General features: G+C 40.5%; 1 protein-coding gene across 1 annotated transcript in view; it reads left to right on the top strand.

The window, feature by feature from the left end:
- SYN2 (synapsin II) overlaps positions 1-20,680 on the top strand; it is a 238,323-nt gene extending 217,643 nt beyond the window's left edge. The window contains exons 11-13 of the mRNA XM_048487637.1: positions 7,628-7,688; positions 13,649-13,886; positions 18,386-20,680. Of these exons, the coding sequence (XP_048343594.1) occupies positions 7,628-7,688; positions 13,649-13,886; positions 18,386-18,521 (435 nt within the window). The 3' untranslated portion in view covers positions 18,522-20,680. The remainder of the gene's footprint in view (positions 1-7,627; positions 7,689-13,648; positions 13,887-18,385) is intronic.
- The last annotated feature ends 760 nt before the right edge of the window (positions 20,681-21,440 follow it).

Below are 21,440 nucleotides of genomic sequence, written 5' to 3'. Positions count from 1 at the left end.
ACTGAATGACCCTACAGTGCTTGGCTTGAAACACAGGCTACACAGAAGAATAATACTTTCTGCAAATATCTCAATGCTTGAGTCCCCAGTGCGGAAAAAAGTGGGGTATAAATTTTAAAAAATACATGTCAAGAGTGGATATAAAATTTATATTTGACCATAAGATGACTACATTTATATACTATGAGAATTTTTTTTTGTTTCTCAACCTTCACTTGTTCATTTCAGACTAGTAGAATAGCCACTAGAGCCTAATTTTGTTTAACTGTCTTTCTGAAGTCAGCAAGCAGCACTATATTCAGAAGGTCTCTTAAAACTTCAAATCTCCATCCTTCAAATGTGATGAACAGACATGTAGTTCATATCTTAAAGGAGTAGACTTCACTGTTCCCTTTACAAGGATATTCAAAACTCTTGCTAGATCTTCCACTGGTGACCACAAAAATTTCACAAGAAGTTTGGAGCATCCCACTAGGAGTTCTCATCCTTGAGAAATGCTGTCAAGATTCAGTGTCTCATTAGTGCAAATCATATGTTCTGTGTGTATGTGTGGGATGAGAATGTAAACTTGTGAGAAAGATAGACAGCTTTGTAAGAAGGGTAAATTTTCTTACAAGTTTTGGCTTAAAAATAGAAAATCTGAGATTTAGAACCATTCATTTTCAAATTAGTTTTAATATATTCAGGCCTTGGTTGATCTGTCTGATAGGCATATGCCTGAAAAGGGAAATCATGCCATCCTGGAAACCATTAAAACATTTTAGTAAAAACTATCATCTCATGGAGGTGTGGTAAGGATTAGTTAGTAAGGATTAGTGGTTGGCCTGAAAATTCAGCATGCTCCAATGGATCTTTTATTAGGAAGAGCTCTGAGCCCAATATAGGCGGGGATTGCAGTTGCTAATTAGTACACAGCAAGTGCATCTATAGCAAAGTGTATAAGGGCTATTAAAGTTATAAAATGCTTAAACAAAGCATGTATTTGAGGAAATGCAATGAACAGGAAGTGTGAGACAGCATACTGGAAAGCCTAATTTAAGGCAAAGGAATTTCCTTTGAGGTGTGCTATATTAAGCATAACTTGCAGATCTGTTGGTTTTGTAGATACCTTAGACATTTTGTATTCTTCACATTTAAGAAATAAAATAACATTTCAGAATAAAATTGGTCTTCTAATTCCTCTATTGAGAAAACTGGAAAACTTCCATGAACAACTGTTTCACTCAGTCTCATTAAAAACACTGTTAACCAGTGGTGGGATTCAAATAATTTAACAACCAGTTCCGATGGTGGGATTCAAATAAGTTAACAACAGGTTTTAACAACCAGTTCTACCGAATTGGTGCGAACCTTCTGAATCCCACCACTGCTGTTAACATATTCAGACGCCCACTTCAGTAGACTACTTGACAGAGTTAATAGCACACTTCAAATCAAAACAGTTAAAAGATTTTGTGTAATGATCAAATATGAAAAGCCATACAGCACTTCCTCAGTCAGAGAAATGCCCTACATATCTCAGGGTCAGAATAGATGTGATAGAAATCACAGAGTCTTCTGAAGCTCAGCAGCAGTTCACACATCTTCAGTTAAGGTCAGGAGGGGAGAACTTCCTCATAGCTTCAGTAAACTGCTACCTTTGAAAACTGTCCGAAGAGTCCCATGGGCTCAAAATACAGCAGCCAGGTTGTTGTTGCAGGCTGGATACCAGAGATCATATCACTGCTGTGCTGATAGATGTCTGTTGGCTGTGCACAATTATTTCTGTGCACAATTCAAAATGCTACTTCTGACTGTGACTGACTGGAGGCTGTCATGCCTCTTAAGGGAAAATCAGCCACTCAGGTGAGCCCATAGGAATGCCACTTCTGCATCCAGTCACCTTCAAGAACGCAGATGAGATGTCAGAGGGAAGTGGGAGAAGAGGGAGTTGAACTCTAGGGCGAGTGTGGAGGAAGTCTCGTGACGAGGCTGCGTGTACATCATATAGGACATTTATGAAGGCCTATGAGATGGTGAGAAACAGGGCAAAGATAGATTCTTTTTTGTCCTCTCTCACGTCCACTACCTCCCGCCTAGCACAATTGTTTCGTATTATTCGGTCCCATACCTTGTTAACTGAGGGTTCTAAAAATACTCAATTGGCTCTTGGCTGTGAGGCATTTGTGAGCTTTTTTGCAGATAAAGTCGGCTAAGACCTCCCTGCCACTTTTGCTACAATTAGCGAGCTGGAGGCTCCGTTACCATCTTCAGGTCCTCATTTGGACCAGTTTTCCCTGCTCGTTGAGGCCAATGTCGACAGGGTCCTAGCTGCTGTTAGACCTACCACCTGTCCTCTGAATCCGTGCCCCTCTGGTTAATTAAAGTGTGTTGGGAGGAATTGCGACCCCACCTGTTGAATATTATCAACTGCTCCCTTGAGCAAGGAGTGTTTCCAGGAGGGTTGAAGGAGGCAGTGGTCCGCCGACTCTTAAAAAGACCATCTTTAGATCCTAGTAATCTGGCCAATTACCACCCCATTTCGAATTTTTCATTTCTGGGGAAAGTAATTGAGAGAGTGGTGTTGGAACAGCTTCAAGGCTTTCTGAAGGGCACATCGGCACTCGATCCTTTCCAGTCTGGCTTCCTTGCTGGGCATGGGACGGAGACCGTCCTCATTGCCATCACGGACACACTCCGCATGCAGCTTGACCAAGGTGGATCAATGCTGCTGGTATTGTTAGATCTTACTGTAGCATTTGATATGGTCGACCACGACCTTTTGACCCACCTGGCTGTTTCCAGGGTGCATGGCAGTGTCCTTAAGTGGATTGCCTCATTTCTCTGAGCCAGCAGAGGGGGCTCAGGCCTCCCAAAGGTGCCTGCTTCATTGCAGTGTACCCCAGGGGGCTTTGTTATCCCCGCTGTTATTTAACATTTATATGCGGCCCCTTGCCCAGTTGGTGCCGAGTTTTGGGCTGATCTGACATCAATATGCTGATGACATTCTGCTCATTCTGTTGATGGAGGGGGGACAGCCGCTGCCCCTGTGGCCCTCACAGCATTGCTTGGAGGCAGTTGCTGATTGGTTCAAGCAGAGCAGGTTAAAACTTAATCCATCGAAGATGGAGATCCTCTGGCTAGGCCATGGGGATGGGATTGGGAACTTTCAGCCAACAGTGTTGGAAGGGGTCTCTTTGGCACCAACCTTTTTGACCCGCAAACTGGGGGTCCACCTGGAGTCCTCTCTTTATATGGAAGCCCAGGTGGCCCATGTTACCCGGGTAGCCTTTTTCCATCTTTCCCAAGCCCAGCGGCTGGCCCACTACCTTTCCTAGACTGACCTGGCCACGGTGATCCATGCAACGGTCACCTCCAGGTTAGACTATTGTAACCCACTCTATGCGGGCCTTTCTTGTGGCTGATCTGGAAACTGAAACTGGTCCAGCATGCAGCAGCTTGCTACTCATGGGTGGTTCCACTAGGGATCATATCTCCCCCATGTTGCGCTGCCTGCACTGGCTCCCAGTGGAATTCTGAATTGTCTTTAAGGTGTTGGTGTTAACCTTTAAGGCCCTTCGCGGCCTGCGAGACCATCTTACTCCATATGTCCTGATTTGGCCTCTGTGTTCAACAGAGGCAAATTTACTGGTGGTCCCCAGCCCCTCAATAATGTGGCTAGTCTCTACCTGGGCCAGGGCTTTTACACTCTTCCTCCAACTGTTAGGGCCCTGTGGGACCTTGGTGAGTTGCACAGGGCATGTAAAACTGAGCTGTTCCACTGGGCCTTTGGGAATTGTCCACCTCCTCTTGATGCCCCCATGTACCATCTGTTTATTCCATCTCTGGCAATTTGCTGGTCCCCTCCCAGGAGTTTGAGAGGAATGTTTGGGGCTCAGATGCCAGAGATGGAAAGTGGACTATAATGTGGGCTGTAATATTAGGATGTAAATTATGATACTCCTACTGATTTTAATGGATTTTAATATATTATTTTGATTTTTACTGTTTATATTATGTAGCATATTGTTTGTTTTGTTTGCTGGTTTTATTGTACACCGCCTAGAGCCCTTTGGGGATTGGGTGGTATACCAAATATAATGAATAATAATAACTCTGTCTAAAAGAGACAGCAGTGACAACTCAGGTCTGGCTCAGGAAAAAGAGCAGACAGAGGGAAGGGAAGTGCAGTCCGGTGGTGTGTCACAGCAGTTTAGCCCTATCTCTGGGAGAAAAAAGAGTGTTGGGTTTATCTCTGTTAATGAGTAGATCTTGTACAATTTACTCTGAGTCTGGGGAAAGGGCAGACTGGTGTGGGTAGAATTCGATATGTAAGAGACAATTTAACCTAGTTGCTTGTCGATTAAAGACTGTTTGTGCCTGAAAGCATTGGAGAAAAGCCTAACTATTCTGTGAAGTCATAACTAGTTAAAATTTTTGTGCCTCAGCCAGATTTCTACTTTGTCTACCTGGTTTGTTTCTTTAAAACCAACCTTAAATAGGTAAATCTCCTTAGTTTATATAATTATATGGGTACCATTAGCCTCTCTAAGTAAAGAAAAGGGATCCCCATGCTTTCTCTTTTTTTGAAACTGAAGAAGTGAAAGGGCTAAATTCAGGGTTCTTATGCCCACAATGGGGACAGGACATATCCTGCCCCTAGCACATAATTCCTGCTGCCACTCAGAGCAGGGATAGGGGAAAAATTATTGTAAAATGGCCTTCCTGCCAAACACATGTCATCACTTATGGCAAAACCTAGAAGTGATGCCATGTACTGCCCTCCCCTGTTCCCATTCCCCCAGTCTTCTGGTTGTTGCCACACCATGCCTGGCAACTCTAATTGAACTCCTCTCCCCCCCCCCCCCACATACACACAAGTCTTTGATGTGTGTTATGTCTATGTAAGGGATGTAACAGAGGTCCCTTCTGCACAGCAAATGTATAACAGGTTGCAGTCGGGATAAAGGAACCTGACTCCTGTTTTCATGTTCACATGCATCTGTGCAGGAAGCAATTGGAGCCCGTGGCAATAATCCAGGTTGCTGTCACACATTTGCACAAAGACTCATCTATTTTTAAAAAATTACTTCCCACACATATGTAGCTATGCAGTCATACACAAATGAACCTGCACAGCCATTCCATTGTCCCACAATACGACCATCTGCACCTGCATAGCTACGCAGATGCAAGCCACAATGGTTTTTTAAAAAGGAAAACAGAGGCAAATAAAGCACCTCCTGCCTGGACATTCACTCATAAGTGGCTGCAGCCCAGGATTTTTGAAAAGGCTCACTTGTTTTAAAAAATGGTTTGGGGAAAATAACATGGGGCAGACTCATTTGGGGGGTGGGATCTGTGCAAAGTCCCCCCCCCCCAAGCCAGGTTTTTAGCATCCTACACCCATGTTTATAGGCCTGTGCGGAAGGGGTCTGAGCTGTATAAGACACAGGGAACATGCATCCTAGATCTCTCAAGTATTTTAACAGATTTAATACACAAGAAAGCCTTCTTCCCCCAGATATTTCATAGTCTTCCCATTTAAGAAATAAAATAACACTTCAGAAATAAAATTAGTCTTTCAATCCCCCTCTTGAGAAAACTCCCCTTCGACATTAAGAATTGGTAAGCCCTGCTGTGAATACTAGGAATTATGAATGCTACAATACAGTGCTCCCAACATGGAGCAGGGCTTTTTCAGTGATGATCCCCGTGTTCTTTTTTAAATTTTGGACCTCCCATTGTTGGTTTGGTGGGTACATTTTCTACTTTTTTTTCACAATGAAAGTTTGCTTTTTCAAAACACTATTCTTCCAGCAAATATTTTTATTTTATTTCATTAAATTTATTCACCACCCTTCCCAACCACAGTCAGGCTCAGAGCAGCAATTAGATTAGACCAGAGTAGCAGTTTTACTGGAGGGATACTTATTTTGCTGTTGTTATGTTGGTTACATTTTTTTGTATGGTGGTTATTAGATAAGCCAGAGCTGAGTGCAGGGCAGGGCCCAGCTGTAGCGCAGCTAAATAAAGGAGGGTCAGGGTTGCCTGAATAGCTGCCACGTGAACAGCAGTTGCTTGCATCTAGCTGGGCTACAAATCTCCCACCACTTCCAGGCAGAACACTGCTGGCCAGAGCCAGCTGGATCAGCCCTCCCCTGATTATTCCTGGCCCCAGGCCACAAATGCAGTCCCAGGTAGATCCAGAACCCATTGCTTTTATTTTGCTGATTTTATGGTTTGGTTACACTCATTTGTCATGGTTTTTAAAATTATTTTTCCCCTTTAGATTATGTTTTCATTCTGTATTGTTTTTTGTATTTTAAACCACCTTGGAAACCGTTATGACTGACATCTGCTGTATTGTAAATTATGTATTTGTGGATTCCTTATAAAATTCTTTGTGTCTAATTCTGATTTTAGTCTGTATAGAAGATAAGAGTTAAATTTTCTCCTTTCAGAAACTCCAAGGAAGAAGAAACACGGACTGCATATTCAATAAATAACTATCGTTATTATTTCTGTTTCATTTTATACCTAATTTTCGGAGGGGGGGTGATTGATCCTTCTTCCACCAAGTGATTAAATTTGCATTCTTCTAATGTTGTCAAAGAAGAGCATCCACTTTATGTGTTCTGTCACTTTAGGCAGACAAACACAGGACAGACAAAGTTGTTGAAGTTGTTTCAGGTAATGGTCTGGTTCTAAACAGGATTGCCAATCCTGATATCGCAGGAGAGAATGTTGAAATGGTTCCTCTCAATGGTTTCTGTAACCTACAGCCACTTTCACCTGCTACGTCAGTCAGGTATCCACAGGTAGCAACTGTTGTTTTCAGAGCAGGGTGGGAAAAAACTGTAATATATTTATGTATGGCTGAGGACAGAATACAGGAACTTTAAAAACAAGGACTAAAACTTCTGTTATAGCCTGGAATGCATACAGATCAAGAGAAATAAGCCAATACATTAGTTTGCATGTATCTTTCATTAGATTTTGATGGTTTCCTTAAACCATCAAATGGTGACAATTTCACTTTTTTTATTACTCTTAAACATATAGAAAATTTACATATTACATATTACATGTATGTAATTACATATGGCACTCTTGCCCCATCTATTTTTTTCAGTCTGGTGATAAATACATGTTCTTAAACTTAGGCAGCCAAGCCCAAAGTGGGCAATTCCTTGTTTTTATTTCATGCTTAAGAACATGAGGACAATAGCTACCATATGGTTAGTTGCTATCCAGTGAACTGTAGTCCACTATCTACATATGGCAGCCTGTTAAAGATTTGATCAATCCCTTGATTAGTTGCAGGCCTTGGAAAATAGATGGTGAGTCAGGCTCCTGGTAGGCCCCAGTGCATTGTGGGTACATTCAGATAGGGTAGTTGCAGGTTGTGCACACCAGGAAACCCCCAAGCATACTTTCTGCATAAGTAGATTCATTGTACTTGTTCCAGACAAGTAGCTTCTTAAGAAATTGGCGGGGGGTGGGGGGGAGCTTCTAATGGTTAGACTTTCAACTGAGAGGTAGTTGGTGGGCATATTAATAAAGTAAATAAATAAAACCAAGGAATATATTTTTATCCATCTTTCAATCTCCTTCTGTTTTTCTTTTCTTTGTTTTTCTCTTACAGAGTGGATCATTAAAGGAGCCAGAATCAAACAAAGTCCCACCCCAACGACCACCTCCTCAAGGTTGTTTACAGTACATTCTCGATTGTAATGGCGTTGCAGTAGGACCAAAACAAGTCCAGGCTACTTAGATTACTGAGACCAAAAGCAGGGGTAGAAGCCAAAAAGAAAGAAAGAATCAAACAATACCAGTTTGGGGGGTTTGTGCAGTTTTTTGCATTGTTTTAGTGCTGACCTGGACTGTGTTTTTTTCTATGCAGTGTCAACTATACTGTCTGGTTGTTTCTGTTCACGTTTGTGTTGTAATGCTTACTTACGTTTCTCTGTATAACTTGTGATTCAGGGCTGTTGTCAACAGTGTACAAGAATTGTGCCTCTACTGAGTCCAGTGCGACTGTATATTATGGATGGTTAGACAGTATTTTTGAAGTATTATATATTGTGGGGGTAAAAGACTAAGCAACCCAGGTGGAAATTTAAATACTTTTGCTTAACTCTGTGAGTATGTGTGCTATATTTGTTAAAAAAAATAATGTGCATGATTTATGTAGAGAGATGTTTCAAATATTTTTAAAGTCTCATTTAGTAGTATGTTGAATGAGGCATCTTTTTTATAATTTTATAAAGATCGTTAATTTTTAAGTTCATACAATAGATGAGGAAAGAATGTTTTTTTTAAGTTACTCATGATGATATATTAAAGAGAAACTATTTGCAGGAATATTTAAATATCCTGTATGTTCTAATCATTAGCCTCAGTGCTATTAAAATGAGCCACCTATGTGCAATATTGATGCAAGAAGACTGAATGTATTTAAGTGCAATGAGAGAGTTTCTTTGGTGGTTATGAAATAGCCATCTGGTCTTGTACAGAAGTCCAGCAAGTGTTTACCAGAGTTACATTTTTTACCAAGACAAGCCAGGTAAGCGATTGATTTTCCATGGAAGATATCAACAGGGCTAGTAAGAGCTGTGCAAGGTTAAACATCATTTTTGTACAAATATTACAATAACCACTCTGCTAATGTAAAAAATATATATAGTTTGTGAACTTAACCCTTTGTCAACTGAGGTTGCTGCCAAGCAGTTAAGAATCAAGACAATGAAGCCATGATTTGATCTTATCATTTTGAGTATAAGCAACAAAATGAATATTAGTATATCCCTGGATGACCCACAAGGAGTTAAGTTGTATGGGGCTTAGAATGTGATAGATATGACTCAAGTGTATGTAAATACTAGAGCAAGGTGACCTGAGAGGTTTTACTTTTGCCAAACTTTCTTATAGCCATAATTGCTTATGACTGTCGCATAGCCAATGGCTATGTGCATAATCTTACAAGCAATATCCAGGCAGGCAGTTAAACAGTTTGGAAAATCTAGCCTGTAAATGCAAGCTGCACTACTCAAGCATACTGTAGAACTAGTTTGTGAACAAAGTAAAGGTGTTTTGTCAATTAAAATCTCATACCAAGGTAAATAGTGGTCCCTAGGTTAATACAAACAAGCTTGTTTTCTTGTGAAACAATGTTATAGTCTGATTTTATTTTCCCTGCAAACACTGCCAACAAAACGTGTAGGTTAATTACCAAGTGATCATTTTTGTTATTAATTCCAGCTGATGAACTGATAATTTCAACTTAATTTCAATGGCCATTTCAGCACTAGTTGGGCATGCCACTGTTGATTGCCCGCTTTTGGTAGTTTATAATAAGAAGCTATTTGCTTCAGTGGTCACTGTGTCTGGTCAGTAATCTACTGATAATTGTACTGGTGATTTTGGTTGTTTAGAGTGCATATATCCCCTTTGGCATCAGGTTCACCCTTCTTAACCTCAGTCAATAAGGGAACAAAACAGCATCCCAACCAGGGTGAAGAAAAGAACTTGCTGACTGAATGCCATTAATATCAAGCCATGAGCATTCTTTTGCATGTGGTAGTGTGACTATTTAAAGGTGCTTTTGTGCATTGTTTATTAGTTGTGTGTGTGAGTGTGTGAGTGTGTGTGCAAGCTCGCAGACTGCAGAGAAAAGACCTGAATCCTGGCAGGACTTGCAAAAGGTCTTAGAAGGGCACACACCTGTTATTGCATATCACAGATACGAAACAAGCCCAAATGTCTCTGCATGCTAGCATGCTTAGGTGCAATATTGTGGGAAATAAGGAACAGATGTTTTACAGTATAGAATTGATGTTCAGGGGGGTTGGTGTTTGTTTTCATTTTTTAAATTTCTTTATTTTTTTGTAAAACTTTTCTTTAATTATTGTTGCCTTTTTGTACCAAACCAGCTGCAAGAAAGTGAGCAAATGCTGAAGTGTGACTGCAGTATATATTTTGTGAAATATCTTGTACAGCTTAATGTGCAATAAAAAGAAGTTACATCTGTCTTCAGTGTATAGTTTTTGGAATACCACCCTCCCATTGGGGGAAAAAGTTTTTATACTCAGTGAAGAAAAAGAAAACAAAACGTTATCTTAAGATGCAAAACTGAGCTGCTAAAGTAGCACCTTCCTCTTTAAAAAGGCATTGTCCTCAATCTATTTAAAACTGAACCTCCTGATTCTGGGCTAATATTAGAAAAACTCATTGTTGTAACTGACTATTCTTAGAACTACACAGATAAGTTGCCAGGAACGGCGTGTGGAAAACTAGCCAGAAACCTATTTTCTATCCCAGGAGAATGTGATTTGAACACCTAGATGGATTTCCCAAATGCATGTGACCTGAAAGAGAAAACAAGGGATCCCAGGCGGAAATTTCCTTTAAATATTACTATTTCATTGCCTGTGTATTAGTTCTCACATTTTAAAGCAAATCAGGAGTATTGCCTCAGACTCAGTCCTATAGTACTTCGGGGTTTTAAAAAAATCAGTCAAGTGATTCAATCTCTAAGCCTTCTTTTAAAGTAGTCATTTGAGCCATTTGACATGACGATTTTGCAGAAATTGCCAATTCATCATAGTCATCCCAGTGAAAACTATACATGGATAACTGGTGCTGGATAAAGGACAGTGTTTATGCTTAATTAGTTCTTTTTGAGTTCATTTTCAGTGTGAAAACAACAAATCCAACAGACTAATGGTACAGCATCTTTCTTAAAAACTGGTAAACAGTTGGACTGAATTCACAACTTTAAAATGAGTCATGCAAACCTATATAATTTGACCAAAGCTACTATTTCCCTTCCATCTATGAGGACAAGCAGAAGGCATGGGTTCATTGGAAGAGAAGGATCTTGCATTTGATCTTCTCAGTCCACATTATCTACCATGTTAGCAAAGTTCAAGGCCCGCATTTCTGATTTACACACCTGTAGCTTCAATACAGTTCTTCCCCCCACCCCCGCCCACCCGCCCAAGAGTACATGAAAAGAACTACCACTGAAATGAATGTGGAAGTCCTTGTGGGCAACAACTGAAATGCAAATAGCATGGAAATGCATTAGAATGGTGGAATTTTTAACTATGCAATCTCAGAAACTGCTTTGGAAACTGTCTGCAGTCTCCAAAGAAGTGTGCCATGTGGACAGCCTATTGTTCGAGGTTGGGGGAGTAGTTTAAAGCCACTATGGGTTTCTGATGGGCGGAGGGGGGAAGGCCAAGAATTTCACAATAGCACTGCAGCACTAGTATAGTTCAATACTGAGGTACAATTATGTACCCAGGTTAGCCTAAGCATGTATTTGTTGGCACAGTGAATGCCAACAAGCTATAAATCCAATTAAATTATGGCAATTTTTTAGGTTCTTTTGAAAATAAACTGACTCCTTTTCAAAGTGTATAGCATAACTGAGCTACCCAGAGATTGATATTACATGCAGGACCCTTATTTTAATATAATGATTTCTTTACCAAAACAGAGAAGACCTGAACCAAAGAGGTATAGCGGAGATACTTTCAAACATCCTCAGTTCAATAAAGTTTGATTCTTTCTTACTAACAGTCTAATCCTAAACAGAGTTACAACATCTAATCCAATTAACTGCAACAGAAGAGTATAATTCTGGTTATGAATATAGCAGAGGTGGAGCTGCAATGGGGACATCCAGGGTGGCTTGCCCTGGGCACCACCATTGCAATCACATGTCGGGGCGAGGCAGGAGGGGGCACATGGGCAGTTCATGTCCCTGGCGCAGTTTCCCCTCCCTTCATCACTGGAAAATGGGGCTACTCTGGTCTGTTATTTAAGGCCAGATCTAGGGAGGGAGCAGCTGCCTTGAGTGGCATGGAAGAAGGGGATGGTGGCAGGAAGTGGGAAAGACTCAGTTGCTCAGCAGAGATGGTTTGTTCTGCAGTGAGCATCCCTAACTCCCCAAATTAGGCTGCTGATAGGAATTGGCAGAGGCTCAGTTTCCCAGCACAGGTGGTCCATTCTGCAGTGCATATGTCTTTCCCCCAGTTAGGCTGATGATAGGAGGTGGAGAGAGAAGGGCCAGGGAGACCCCAGGTCTCAGAGGGCACCTTTTGGTAAGGTAGAGTCTGCAGCTACAGTCAGGTGAGACTATGGCAAGCAGAGGGAGAGCTAAAAATTCCTGAGATGTTTGAAGATATCAAGTTCGATGCAGTAGGAGACATAAATCAGGTACCTTCCTTGGCCTCATTAATCTCCTTTTTTCTCCTGGCTGAGGTATTTTCCGCTCTTCCATTCTCAGAAATTCTTTGTATTTCCACCACCACCACCACCCATTCAAGGACCACGTGTTGACAGTGGCTGAAGTAGGCTTTGCGAGACTTCAGAGAAGGGTGGCTTACTGCAAGTTCTAGATACTCACCTTGATAGGGGGAAAGGAACAAGAACGGAAGGCCTGTTCACATACATTATGTGCCATCAAGTCACTTCTGAATTCTGAATAAATGACCTCCGAAACATCCTCTTGATAACAAGAGGTCATGCAAACTGAGAGCCTTGGCTTCCTTTACTGAGTCAGTCTATCTAATGGTGGGGCTTCCTCTTTTCCAGTTGTCTTCACCATTACTTAGCATTATCTTTCCCAGTGACTAAAGTACAGTACTTTTTGTTCAGTAATTTTACCTTCTAGCAGCATAATTACCAGTTAAAACTTTTCTTGGGTTGTACTTTATTGGGATGCGAAGAACCATGAGGTGCATCTGGTTTTTCCCATGTCAGAATTATGTGTGCGTTATTTTTTAAAATGTCCAAGAAAAGCCTAGGCTGTAGAACTTTCTCCTTGTATTGAGTTTTTATGTGTGCAGAGGGGTTGAGGGAATATTTGAACAATATAAGATAGATAAAATAATGTTAAAATGTTATTGTTTGTGAACCGTTCTTAGAGACCAATATAATTTATTCTATCATTCAAAAGAGTTGTGTCATTTTATAGTCCCCCCCTTGATAAAACATAGCTCCAGCCCTGCTATTACTACAAGGTTTTTGGTGTTTGTTTTTTTGATAGCTGCACAGTGGCTCCTTCTGTAGTGTCAAATGCTTCATGTTATTATTCATGTTCTTCAGCGGGGCTCATAGGCACTGTGGGCGGACTTGTTTTTAGATGACAGATTAAAAACAACACAACACAGAACTCCTTGCATTTTAGGAACTAGGCTGGACTACTGATGTGATGTGCAACTATGGCTTTGGTTTATATTACTATATATAATGCCATCATAATCAGTTTCCTCATGAAAATAACTCCATTTACCTTCCATATGTGATGGAGCCACTTGGGAATGCTTCTTGTCCATCAAGAATATTCAAGTGGAATGAAGAAATGCTGTGACTTACGTAGCTTGCTCTTGATAGTTATTTGCCCTTTTAATCCCAAGAAAGAGAGATCTAGCTGTTGCTGTTATGCCTTTCTTTAAGTCACTACAATACCAGTTTGAAAATTCACAAGCTTTCAAGTTATACAGAACTGAGGATGTTGATGATGACAAAAGCCTGACTAGCCATCCTGACTAGAACTTGTTATGGGTTCCAGAGTTATCATTTTTTAAAGTGTTGGGTATAAGAACTAGTACAAAATTATTGATACATTATGAAGTTTTTCTTGTACTGAACCTAGGGGGCCCAGTGCAACCCCAAGGAATGCAATCACAAAGCCAGGAACCACAGCGCGTGTTCCCTCCGGGGCAGTCAGCAAAGCCCTCGAGTTCCATGCCACCACATCCACCAGGGCCTGCAACTCAGCAACCACGTTCCCAGGCTCAGGGTCCTTCAAGAACTGGGCAGCCAGTGGAAGCAGAGGCAGAACCTTCGCCAGCCACATCCCAGAAGCCTCCTCAGTCACACCCGCAACTGAAGTAAGATCTCTGTTTTCTCTTGTCTCCTCAGGATTAATTTGCTTTTCTTTGAGACATTCAGGTCAACATACCTACACCAAACACCAAACATTTTCCCTCCCCTTTGAAAACCTTTGCAAGTTTTTTTTTTGTTATCTTGACTTGAAAGAGTAAAGGTACAAGGGCAGCAACATTTCATGCAATTCATGCAGATTTTCTGCTCAAATCAGGACGAATTCAATATGTGTCATCCTCTGTTTCTCTCCCATCACTGACTCATATTTTTTTTGGTTGAACAGAGGATATAAGATTGCTGAGGTAGGAGGAACCTTTATCAGGTTAAACTTTTAACCTCATCGTCATTTGAACAACAACAGAATTTTAAATACAGCTGGGAAGTGTTTGTGTGTGATTTTGTAAGGGGATGGGGGTTGCAAAAATGCTTATTTCTAAGCTACATATGACATGGATGTCTGCTTTCACTGAACATGTAAGACGTGCCACACCTGTGTGCAATAAATCCAAATCAAGCATTAACAGAGCCTACTTTTTATTATAAGAATAAATTATACTTTATTCTACTGCAGCCTTGAATTTTTATGGAATTTTTCCAGCATGGCTTTGGTTGGCTGTTGAGACAAACAGGGCAGAAGGATGACCTATGAGAACCAGGGGCAAAAAGAAGCTGGAGGCACAACAAGCCATTCCAGTCTACTCCAAGCTCCAGCTTCTGAGCGTTTGATCATCTTTACACATTTCAGTTTCTACTCCTGAAACTATGATAGCTAAAATCTTGTGCAGCCTAGAAATTTAGTTCTTAGAAAAAAATTGCCCAAGTCTGGATTGTAAGCAGGATACAGATATATAAAGATTAGGGGTATGCAACCTTATTTATATGAATAGTTGACATCCAGCAGTCTTCATTGCTTTTTACTCCTCTACACAAGATTAAATCATGTTGTCCAGTCACAACTTCACACTGTAACCCCAAGCCATATATCTGTTTTTAAGAAAAACAGATACTTCATTTCTGATGGACAAGTCACTGCATCCAAGGTGCAAATGTCGACAGGCAAAACAGTAATGCTGGTATTCCAATGTGCATACCTTTTGTCCCAGTGAATCTTTGTGCTGACAGATCACAAGGAATGTAAACCATGAGACTATGTCCATACTCACCCCCTCAAAATGATCCCTGGCCACCATTTTGTGATTTTTCTGGGTTTCTAATTTTTTTTGTGGATTTGATGTTTCAGTGCTTCAATGCTTCATGCTGAAATTTGCCATAGCTCATGCAATCAATGATTCATAGATATCACCCCCACAAAATAAAAAACCCCAAACTGACAAAAATAAACAGGTGAGACGGAATGGAGCAAGCTCTAAAAATGGTACTCAGGAGAAAGTCCGGAGACTGCAGTAAGGGTGGGAAATGTCTTAAAGAGAGCAAGTCAAAACATTTTGAAAACATTTCAGTAAAAGAACTGATTTTCTTGAGGATGCATTTAAAACATTTTCAGGCTGGAAATAAAACGTTTTTTGGAAGAAAACTATGTGGAACTCCTTGGAGGAAATGTTTTATTTCCTGCCTCAAAATGTTTTAAAGTGTCTGTGCAGAAAGGGCCTATATTTAAATTATATTTATTTATTTGATTTGTATCCTGGCCTTTCATATGAACTTACAAAGCGACCATTGGTCATCTATCATGGCATTGTCTACTCTGCTTGATGGTGGTTCTTCAGATTTTCAGGCAGAAAAAGGTCTTTCCCAACACTTCTTATCTGGAATCTTTTAACTGCAGATACCAAGGACTGAATCTTGGATTTTTTATATACACAGTATATGTTGTTACCAATGAACCACAGGCCATTATGAGATCACAGATCTCTTAATAGCACACACATGGAGTCAAAGATAAAATGGAAGTCTAGCGGCACCTTAAAGAGTAACATTTATTTCAATAAGAGTGTTCATGAATCAGAGCTCACCTTCAGATATGTGGAAATGAAATTGTTTTTGGAATACTTATAGGAAAATCAAAGAATTGGGGAAAAGGGAGAGTTGAAGCAGAGGGAGGGAGGGAGGGAGAGACCACTCTTCCCTCCATTCCTAAACCACTTCTGTAGTGAATCTGGCCTGAGGTGTTCCTGGAAATGCCAGCATAATGCTACAATTTGGTGTGCTCTCCCATTGGAATAAGTATATCCTATCCAAGTATGCTAAGAAATTTTAAAAACCATCATCAGCATTCAAACTTGCTTTGTTCAAAATGCCATCTTCAAATCAAACTTCTTTTGATTGCCTCAAAAATTTGCTCACCAGCAATACTGCCTCTGTGCAGTGACAGCATTCAATGCCGGTCAAATAATTGCCAATTATGCACACCTTATTCCTACACCCAACATATTGTGGAATATTTACTTTAAAAGCAGCTCAGTAAATCTGTATTTCCTGCTTTTGTAGTCATACAGTTGGCAACATTCCTCTCTCTCCTCCACTTCCCTTGCTTTTCACAGCCAAGATCATCCCCCATTCCTGCACCATATATTCCAAAAATGAACAACAAAGATGAACAACCATGGCTAAGAAAGACTTGGTCAGTTCATTTTATCTTGATATTATCAGGTGGGTAGTTAGTTTGTAATGGTAGAACTACACACAAGTTCAATAGCACCTTAAAGACCAACAAATATTTTCAAACTTGTGCTCTAGAAAATTTTGTTGTTTCTAAGGTACTACTGGACTTACTTCATGTTTTAATTCCCTGTTTAGGTTTTATCACTTTTGTAGTTGTTTGTTATTAATTGTAAACCATTTTACTGATTTTATTGTATTTTATGAGCTGCTTCCAGCAGATCTCTGGAGAGGAGGCAGCATATATGATGTCAGAATAAATAAATTAAACAAACTTTAGTTTCTAGATTTGGAGCTGCATTTCTTTAAACTATACTAATGGTGCAAATCTATTCAGAATTACTCTCACTGATGGCTTAGACTAGAATAATTCTGAGCAAGATAGCAGTGTAAAAAGCACTAGCCTAAGAAAAGGTAACCTACTAGCTACGCCTGTGGACTTAAGAGTGTAACTCTTTTAGGATGACACATTACCTACCCATGGCGTTGAACATGATCAGTCAGCTCTTGTTCTATCCCAGCCATTTATTTCTTGCCATGGCACATCTTTAGGTCATTTTTTTTTAAAAAAAACTGAAAACTAGATGCATACCATACTAGATGCATAGCATGAAACCTTCCTGAAGGGCTCACCGCCTGGATCACATCACAGCCTTATTCCAATTCCAATTTGATTTCCAAAAGAAGGAACTCCAAATTGCCAATGGGATTAACTGTACTCTGTATGTCAGCATGTACCTGCTTGGCATTCTCACCCACATGCTCTTGCTTAACATGTTCGTGCAAGTGATTAGCCCACGAATAAATATTTAATTAGGCCTCTTATTTTTGTGTTGCTAATCAAGTGAAGTCCTGCTTTGCCCTTCCACCCCCTTCTTTCAGGGAATATCAAACAGAAGTACAAAGGAAACGAAAGATTAAAACATGCACAGTCTTCCGTGCTCTGCTTTTCAACAAAACGTGTCAGTAGAAAGCAAGCTAGATATAAATTGTCACTTTTCCCTGAAGTGTGATAACAGAACAGGAAACTGTTTAATGTGACCACCAGCCTCAGGTTTTATAGAATAAATAAGATTCACCTATTTTACTATTATCTGAAGCCTGACTGCTTAAATTCAACCTGGTTGTGCTGACTTAAGAAATACTTTTTGATGAAATGGTCTTGAGTGTTACAGAGCTAACTGAATGAATTTGTTTTGGGTTGCTTTCTGGAATAACTGCATTCGGCAAGTATTGAGAGCAGTCCACAGAAAAGAGATATGGCTAATGCTGAATCCTAAACACAGTTTATGAAGGTAACTCCCATTGATCTCAGTGGAACTTCCTTCTGAGTAGTTTTACTTAGAACTCTGCTGAACATTCCTGGGAAATGAGCATAAGTTAAGTGCCTAATTGTTCTTAAGGTTGCAATCCTACTTTCTCAGCTGGAAGAAAAGCTGATGAAATTGCTCTCACTTCCAAGTAAACTTGGTTAGGATAAGGCGTCAACTCTTTCATAATTCAATGGGTTTTAGGAGTTTTTAATGTTCCTAGGATAGCACTGAGTATCCTTAAGGTGGGTCTTCCGGCATATGGTCTCATGCATAACACAGTTTATGTCCATTTCTGTGATGCCTCTGTCATGTAATACATTGCATGATGCATATACTTCTGGACTGATCATCAATGCAATCACCTCTGACTGAATACAGGTGTTGTCAAACATCAACTGGTGAACAGAAAGAAGAGCAGACCATCTGATCAGGGAAATAAGTCTTTATTTCCTGCTCCCATTGTATGAAATTGTAAATCAATTTCTGAAGGGTGGTTTTGCCTATAAAATGTACATATTTCTATAAGCTTCAAGTGTATAAACATCCTTGTGGGGAATTCTTTTGTCTTTCAGCAAATCACAGTCTCTGACGAATGCCTTCAGCTTCACAGAGTCATCCTTCTTTCGATCATCTGTGAATGAAGATGAAGCAAAAGCGGAAACCATTCGAAACTTGAGAAAATCCTTTGCCAGCCTCTTCTCTGATTAGCCATGTAGAGTTTGATTTTGTGTGTCTGTAATGTATTAGAAAGTCTGCTGTGAACATCATTTTGCAAACATTTCTTTGTAAATTATCTTCCTTTGCTGTTCCAACTGTTGTATTAAGCAATATGTTAAACTCTTTAAAAAGAGACTATAATGAAATGCATTTCAGGTACCCTGCTTTTGGTCAAAAAATCCACTTCTTAAAAAACCAAGAGGAAAAGCTAGACATCAAAATGCTTGAAAGCCCTCTTTAACTGTGATATTGTGGCCTTACCATTAAATGCACTAGGTCAACATATTGGATGTTCTTTTCTGATATCATCATATCACATCATTATGTTGCAAATTTCCCCCTTGCTATGCTTTTCAGTGTTCGCTGCATGTTTGTTTGTTTACCATTAGTTTAGGCATTTTGTTTCTACAGGGCCAATCGATCAGCTTTCTTTCTTGGCCCAGATCTTCACGACACACATTCTCAGTGATGTTTTCTGTCTACTCTCTTTCACCTTCTTCATTTGGCAAGCTTTCCATTGGTTGAATGTGGTGTTCTCATTGCTATTAGGAGCAAACTATAGGACAAACCAATGTTACACAGCTATGTGTCAAGACTACTGTATCTTCACACTTTCGTTGTACAGTTATTTGCAATTTGTTAACAGTGACCTTTGATTTGTAATGCTCCATGCATGACCTCTTGTTACCCATAGTTCCATGTAACCTTCAAATAAATGCAAAGCCATTTGCCTGGCAGCAAACAATCTTCCGCAGGACTGCAATGCACAGTGGAATTGATTTCTGAGAAAAACAGCCATACTTATCAATTTGGAGACAGATACCTGCACCAAATCTTGATCCAAAGCTTTAAATGCTACTTTCTGGGAACAGATAAAATGCTGAACTCTTGCCTATGAAAATGCATATGGAATATGCTTTCCTAAGCATTATATTTTAGGGCATTAAGCAGCAAAAAAATCACTCTAAAATGCGGTTCCTAGGCATCTCCTGATCTTTTTGAGTGGTAGTGTGAGTGGCAGGCCTAGAAATCCTTTCAGCTGTGGAAATATTCTGTTGTTATGTTATGTTAAATTTTATTTATATACTGCCCTCCCCCGAAGGGCTCTGGCAGATCCATGCCCATGGATTCTAATGTCCTATCAGATGATACAGTCAATTTGCACAATGAATGATGACACAATTGATAGTGACCCGTCAAGCAAAATGCATCCCATCAGCCATGTATAGTGGTCACTAAGAGCTTGATAAACTTTTTTTCTTGTCTGATAAACTTTCAATCCACCTGATAGATTATACCATATGGCTGATGGTGTACATTTGATCTTAAGGCCTACAAGGATGGGCCACACAAGTGGGTTTAGCAGGTTTTTTCCTTCCATTCAAACTGTATCTTTTGGAAGATAATGTGAAAATACACTGTAGTAATCAAAGATACAGAAAGATTTCTGTGTTCAAGGGAAGCCAGCTGAAAAGTTCTCTCACAGTTGCACAATCATAGAAAAGTGAATTTTTATTTCTAGTTCACAGATGTATGCTTAGAAGGCCAGAAGTGTGTTAGGGGATGGGAAATAATCAGTAAAAATAACCATGCAAACCAGTGGTAGGATTCAAATAATTTAATAAATGGTTGTTTACAAGCACCATTTTAACAACCGGTTCTGCCGAAGTGGTGCGAAACTGCTGAATCTCACCACTGATGCAAACCATCCCTAGTTTTGAGATCATTGCAAAAAGCATGAGAGTACATTCCTGCTATTTCCAGACACTGTCATTCCACTCTGAGGCTTCATTCCAGGCCCAGGGCAGATTTCTCTTCATCTGTTTTGCATTTTCATTGCAACTTTATTTCAGTGGAGCTCATGCAAGTCAATCCGCTTTCCTGGTTTCTATTATATCGAATGGGCATTCTAGCATCTCCTCATTGTTTCCACTGGGCATTCTTGTCCTTCCTTTCAAACATCCTGCCACAGAAGGAAGGGAAAGTGAACTGTGGCTCTGTGTGGCATGTCTCCACAGCTGATTGGATGGAATTGCTCTGTGCTCTTCCCTTGCAAGAAGCCCATTGGAAGGAAGAAAATCCATTGTTCAAGAAACCAGTAGAATCAGGAAAAAATAAGCACATGCTATAGCCAGTTGGCCACATACAAACACAAAAACAACACAAATTTCTTCAAGGAAGCTATATCCTGTTCCATACAAAGACCTAAATAAAATTGTAACATCATCTGCTATTTCATCCTGCCCTTCCCCACATGCTCCTCACACCCCACTGTCTGGTCCAGAGTAGACGATGAGTGGGGGCATGAAGTACATGGGGGGGGGGGAAGGCCAGGAGGAAATGGTGGATGAACTTACAGTTTTACTTAGATCTTCATGTGGAACAGGGTATAGTTTTGTTTCACAAACAATTCCAGATTCCTAATACCAGTCTGTAAAATGAAGCCTCAGAGTGGAATGACAGTGGCTGTTTCCCCACTCACCATTTGTTGCGCGATACTTTCCCCAAGTAACGCGGGGTCCAGGGGCCCTCCCCACTACAGGGGTGGTGACAACGCAGCCGCCCCGACTCTGCCGCTCTCGCACCCCCTCAGCGTGCATCATTTCTGGCACTGTTCAGAACAGCACCTTTTGGATGACGCGTGGGGCAATGTGGAAGCCTGGAAAGTTCAGCCTTCAGAGCTGCGCTCCAGCCAATCAGAACAAAGACCCGCCCTGCCGATCACCAGCAAACGCACGGATGTGGCGAGTGCTGCTTCTCTGCAGCTGCAGCAGACAGCGAAGCTTTCCTACGGTACAAGCTGAAGTGGGGAGAATGGCTGCGTGCTCAAAAGCTGCGATTCATACGAGACCGGTTTGCCTCAGCATTTTTTTTTAAGTGGAAAATCGCCCAGTGTCTGGAGATAGCAGG

Source organism: Sphaerodactylus townsendi, linkage group LG03 (assembly GCF_021028975.2).
Source record: "Sphaerodactylus townsendi isolate TG3544 linkage group LG03, MPM_Stown_v2.3, whole genome shotgun sequence".
Classification (NCBI taxonomy): domain Eukaryota; kingdom Metazoa; phylum Chordata; class Lepidosauria; order Squamata; family Sphaerodactylidae; genus Sphaerodactylus; species Sphaerodactylus townsendi.
This window is presented reverse-complemented; position numbering and strand designations above follow the sequence as displayed.